This window comes from Limulus polyphemus, unplaced genomic scaffold (assembly GCF_000517525.1).
Source record: "Limulus polyphemus unplaced genomic scaffold, Limulus_polyphemus-2.1.2 Scaffold10565, whole genome shotgun sequence".
NCBI classification, from domain to species: Eukaryota; Metazoa; Arthropoda; class Merostomata; order Xiphosura; family Limulidae; genus Limulus; species Limulus polyphemus.
The window spans coordinates 7128-12953 of NW_013676175.1; the positions used below are offsets into that span (position 1 = coordinate 7128).

The 5826-nt window shown below is 34.1% G+C and overlaps 1 protein-coding gene across 1 annotated transcript in view; it reads left to right on the plus strand.

Annotated features, from left to right (window-relative positions):
- Positions 1 to 3759, plus strand: part of LOC106476433 (sodium-dependent dopamine transporter-like) — a gene marked incomplete at its 5' end in the record, with an annotated part of 10465 nt that extends 6706 nt beyond the window's left edge. Inside the window, 3 exons of the mRNA XM_013937092.2 lie at positions 1352 to 1452; positions 2133 to 2300; positions 2860 to 3759. Of these exons, the coding sequence (XP_013792546.2) occupies positions 1352 to 1452; positions 2133 to 2300; positions 2860 to 2979 (389 nt within the window). The remainder of the gene's footprint in view (positions 1 to 1351; positions 1453 to 2132; positions 2301 to 2859) is intronic.
- Positions 3760 to 5826: the final 2067 nt, after the last annotated feature.

Below are 5826 nucleotides of genomic sequence, written 5' to 3' on the forward strand. Positions count from 1 at the left end.
GTGTTACAATACCTTAAACTTGCAGCACGTCTGGAGTAGTGTTACACAACCTTAAACTTACACCACCTCTAGAGTAGTGTTACAATACCTTAAACTTGCAGCACGTCTAGAGTAATGTTACACAACCTTAAACTTACACCACATCTAGAGTAGTGTTACAATACCTTAAACAGAGTAGTGTTACAATACCTTAAACATACAGCACGTCTAGAGTAGTGTTACACAACCTTAAACTTACACCACGTCTGGAGTAGTGTTACAATACTTTAAACATACATCACGTCTAGAGTAGTGTTACGATACCTTAAACTTACACCACGTCTGGAGTAGTGTTACAATACCTTAAACATACACCACGTCTAGAGTAGTGTTACAATACCTTAAACATACATCACGTCTAGAGTAGTGTTACAATACCTTAAACATACACCACGTCTAGGGTAGTGTTACACAACCTTAAACTTACACCACGTCTAGAGTAGTGTTACAATACCTTAGTTTATTGTAATATTACTATTACCTGAATATATGCAAGTTTATTGTAGTATGAGTAAATTTCTGAGAAGTATATTTCATAACTTTATCGTTTGCAACTGACTGTCAGTCAAATAACGTTGTTATAAAATAATATTGTTAGATACACATGACTGTTTAGTTTAAGTTTAATACGATAATATTATTTAGTTTATATTGTGCGAGCGTTAAAGCAAGTGGGTTAATGAAAGTGGGGTTAAACTGCATATGAATTTAGCCGTAACGGGCAATTTCTAAAGTGAGTTTCACAACTTTTATTGTAATAACAGAGGTAGAGGAGAATAATTTGTCTTGTTAAAGGGTGTTCTAAAGTAATTGAACCTGCCTGTGTGGACTTTGACGAATAGGAAACAATTATTTAAATCTCTGGATACAACTGTGGTAACCACGGAGTAACGTAAGCAAATTTATCACAGACTGTATTGTGATAACAGAGTAGAGAAGAATATTTCGTTTTGTCAAATGGGTTCTAAAATAACTGAACCAGCCTGTGTGGAGTCTTGACGAAAAGAAACGATTATTTAAAGCTCCAGATACAACTGTGTAACAAATTTTTTGTACGTACGTTTAACTTGTTTTGAATATATTATTTTGAAACAAGTGGATTGTGTGCTGTCGGTTTATTGTTGAAATTTATCGCCAAAAAGTCACAGACACCTACTGTAAAGAATACGGCCCTATAAATCCTGACAAATACACAAAGCGCCATCTACCTAAAATAGGAAGTGAATGACTCAACAATGACCCCAGTACTATAGTACCAGTGATATATATATACGTCACCATATAACGCATCTTGGGATGATTGTGTGTTTAGGTATTCGAAGGTTTTCAGGAGACATCAAGGAGATGATGGGGATAGAAGTTGGACTCTACTGGAAAATTTGTTGGACTTTGGTGGCTCCAATTTGGATTTTGGTAAGAGAGAGCGAAATTAGTATTATTTGATCTAAAAATTTTATCTAAGAAATGAAAAAAAAAAGAAAAAAAGATGACACAAGCTACCAGCTCAAGAACCATAAATAACTGCTCTTTTGACAACTTTATTTAGACTTCAATTCTAAGGTTAAACTCATAGTATTATTTGTTTGATTTAGATGTATATTCTTTTATTCACTACTAATAACCTAGTAGCGGAAGTAGCAAATCAAGTAATAGATTCGGCCTAAACGTGAAATTTACGTTTTAATGAAAAAAAAAAAGAAAAAATAAATTAACTAATAAGTATGTATTAGTTGTTCACATATCCACCACCAGAGCTCAGTTGGTTAGGATATTCGACCTCTTAAAGTTTTTAAGGTCGAAGGTTAAGGTAAAACAAGTAAAATATATATCAACGCATAAACGACAAAGATACTGAAATAAAATAATAGATTACGAGAACGCAAAGTTTCTTTTTTTTAACTCTAGAAGAAATGACAGCTTCTCGAATTAACGATCATAAAGTAGGCTTAACTCTTGTTAAGCCTTTTTACTAAATCCCTGATAAATTCATTCACACTGCAACATTTCATAATTTCTATACAAATGTCTAAACACCTTCATTCATATATTACTAATGTTTTAATCTTTAATGTTGTTTCATATTTTTTAAACAGTTCATTATTGTATACGGACTCACCGAGTACGAACCTTTGACATATGAAAGCTACACTTATCCACCGTGGGCCAACGCCATAGGAATGTGTCTCGCTGCATCCTCTGTTCTGTGTATTCCTGGTGTAGCTGTTTGGAAGATCCTGACAACTCCTGGAACGTTTGTCGAGGTAAAACTTTCTAATTACTTGTTCATACATCTCAATATCTAATTTAATTTAAATCCAGAACTATACACTTTAATAGTACAACCAATCTAAACATGACACACTCTTTCCTAATGTAGCGGGCAATATTGGTTTCAAGTCCACGTAACTTTTTTCCGATTAAGAAAGATACTTACCTCATCTGTTCGTTTTAAAGATGGTACAAGTGTTGTTGAATAAAGTAAAAACTAACTCCAAATCCAGTGTAAGAAGTTACATTTTCTAACAAAGTTTTTACAGTAAAAATAACTGTTTTATTATTGTTTAGTATAGCGAGGACTCAAGTTTATAAAGTGTAAGTTCATATGTACTCAGATCAGAGCATAACAAAAACATCCAGATCTTACAAGACAACTGTAGCAAGTAGTGGGAAACGCACGTGATCTGTTACTTTAATAAAGAGGTTTAAAGCATAACAGAAAGTCCGAATAGTGGAAAATAACTGTAACACGTACTGGGAAACGAACACAATCAGCCACTTTAATAAACGTGGAGATGAATTTTTTTTTCTTCCGTCTTCCAGCGTATCCGAATTTTGACAACTCCATGGCAAGATCGCCAGTTCTGCAACGGAGTAACAAGTGACGTCACACAAACGAAGCTAACTCTCCCACCAGGAGGAGTTCCATCTGCAAGTATTTGAGTGATTATAAATTATTGTATTTAAACGTAAATCTTTTGTGTTCAAGGGAAGTTCCAAACATTCGTAATGTATTTTATTAACCAACCTTCCCACAAGTTTAATGTGTTGACTGTTTTTGATGAAGTACAGCCCACTAGATGGCACTACGGTATGAAATTAAAAGGAAAACTTGAACAACCACCGATGGTATTTATACTGCATGTATTAGCATAATTTTATAACGTTTTTTCTTTATTTTTTTTTCTAAAAGATACATTTACTAAAAGCGGAACAGTAATTAACGTTTAGAGAATTGCACCTAAAGACATGTTAACTTTTTGCAATTTTTTGTTCCACAATGATTGGCTATGTGTATCCATTGCTGTGGGTGTGTGTATTTTTCCCCATAGTGCTCTGCCTTGCCTAATCCGAGTCCTTAAGTAATGGTGTGAACATTTAGATTTGCGATTCTTGTAATATAATTCATGACCTAATACAATCACGAATGAGTTGGGCGTGACATAGTGGTTAGCGTGTCAGACTGCGTGTATTATGGTCCGAGGTGTGAGACGTAATTCCCCCAGAACACACGCCGCACTTTCAACTTGATGTTGCTGGCTGACTGCCTTCCTCCTGATCAATAATATCTTGGTCCTAAGATATCCTGACCATTAAGTTAGGCTGATAATTTCAATTCCTTTCCCAAACAGTGTTGTTTCAAACTTTTATCATTTTCGGGTTCTGCTTTTATATAGATTAAATTGTTTTCGTCATTGTTAATCCAGAACGTAAACCAATTATTCGGATCTATAAACACAGCAACTTAAAGGAGATGGAAACCGAGTCTTTAACTGGTTGTACTTCCCTACCTTAATAAGTGTGAGCGTGTTTGTGTTTATACTATAAAAGAGGATGAGATGGCACAACAAGAAACCTTGGACTTGCCCTTAGCCTGTGTTCCCAAACGTAGGGTCTTACTAAATCATTAGGCCTAATTAGATAAAGTGAAATTGACTGTAAACTCAATAGTCTCATTACGTCACTTCGGGTTTAAGCCTAACTAGATAAAGTAAAATTAACAGCAAAGTAAGTAGTCTATTAAGTAACTGCAGGGTTAGGCCTAACTAGATAAAATAAAATTAATAGTAAACTAAGTAGTCTATTAAGTAACTGCAAGGTTAGGCCTAACTGGATAAAGTAAAATTAATAGTAAACTTAATAGTCTTATTAACCCGCCGCGGAGTTAGTCCTAACTAGATAAAATGAAGTTAGAAAGTAAGCTCAATAGTCTTCATTAAATCACTGCAGGATTAGGCCTAACTAGAGAAAGTGATGCATGAGTAAATTCAGTGGTCTTATTAAGTCATCGCGGGGTTAGGCCTATATAAATAAAGTAAAATTAGATGGTGTTTTCTCGTCGGTCAGAGAACAAAAAAGTCTTAATGACGACAATACCTTCCTTAATATTACTGGACATTTTCAGCGAATACCACTCTTATCCAGGCCAGATAATAGCAAAAAACATTTATCAGCTATAGTTGGGCATTCCAGATGGTTATAATCTTATTCATTAACCATAAGCTAAACTAACTAAAGAAACAATTATCAGGTATGGCTGAGCATTCTGGGAGATTATCACCCTTATTCAGTATGCTTAAACCAGAACATAGCCAGAATAGTTTACCAGTTTTTTTCTGTGGGATTATTTCCCCTGTTTTTGTGATAAGTTGTCCTGTATCGTTATTTGTTATACTTACTTAGGAGAAATACCACCACTTCCCTTAACAAACTACTTGTTTTATCATTTCGAGTGGAAATCATGAAGAAAATGGAAAGAGTATTTTTAGCACTTTCTACAAAGCAATACTACAAGCTATCCCCTCATAATTATATTGTGTGGACTAGTGTGTTCGTTTGGGTGACTATAATATTGAAAAGAGAGAAGAACAACACAGTTTTTAGTATTTTGTTGTTTATATCATAGTTTCGTTTGAAAACGCACATGATTTCTAATTCGCTTGTCGTCACTAGTGCCAGTTGTTATGTACAAAGAAATATGTTTTGTATTATATGTGAAAGGACGCCATTTTGTTAAACAAGTATATTATACGTAGCAACACTTAACTCTGTAAGCCTAAAACTTTCATCAAATGTTTGTAATCGAAATAACTTTCTTGAGTCAGTTCTGAATGTTCGGTAATGATCTTAGCAAAACGTTCTGTTTTTATAGATTTGTTTATCGTATAAAACACTACTGTTTCTCATCCACTGAAAGTGTCGCCAGGGGTAAGTTTACAGACTTATATAGATATAACACGGGGTTCGATTCGATAGCCATAAAAATAAGAACAACAATAAATAAATAAGATCGTAACTTTTAACATGCTGAGATAATATGGAGATACTATTAGAAATAATGTACAACAGTGGTGAGATAACCTGGTAACATATCATTAAAAACAACATACAACAGTGGTGAGATAACCTGGTAACATATCATTAAAAACAACATACAACTATGGTGAGATAACCTGGTAATATATCATTAAAAACAACATACAACAGTGGTGAGATAACCTGGTAATATACCATTAAGAACAACATACAACAGTGGTGAGATAACCTGGTAATATATCATTAAGAACAACATACAACAGTGGTGAGATAACCTGGTAACATATCATTAAAAACAACATACAACAGTGGTGAGATAACCTGGTAACATAACATTAGTAACAACATACAACAGTGGTGAGATAACCTGGTAACATAACATTAGTAACAACATACAACTATGGTGGGATAACCTGGTAACATATAATTAGTAATAACATACAACTATGGAACTGTGGAAATTACACCAGCGAG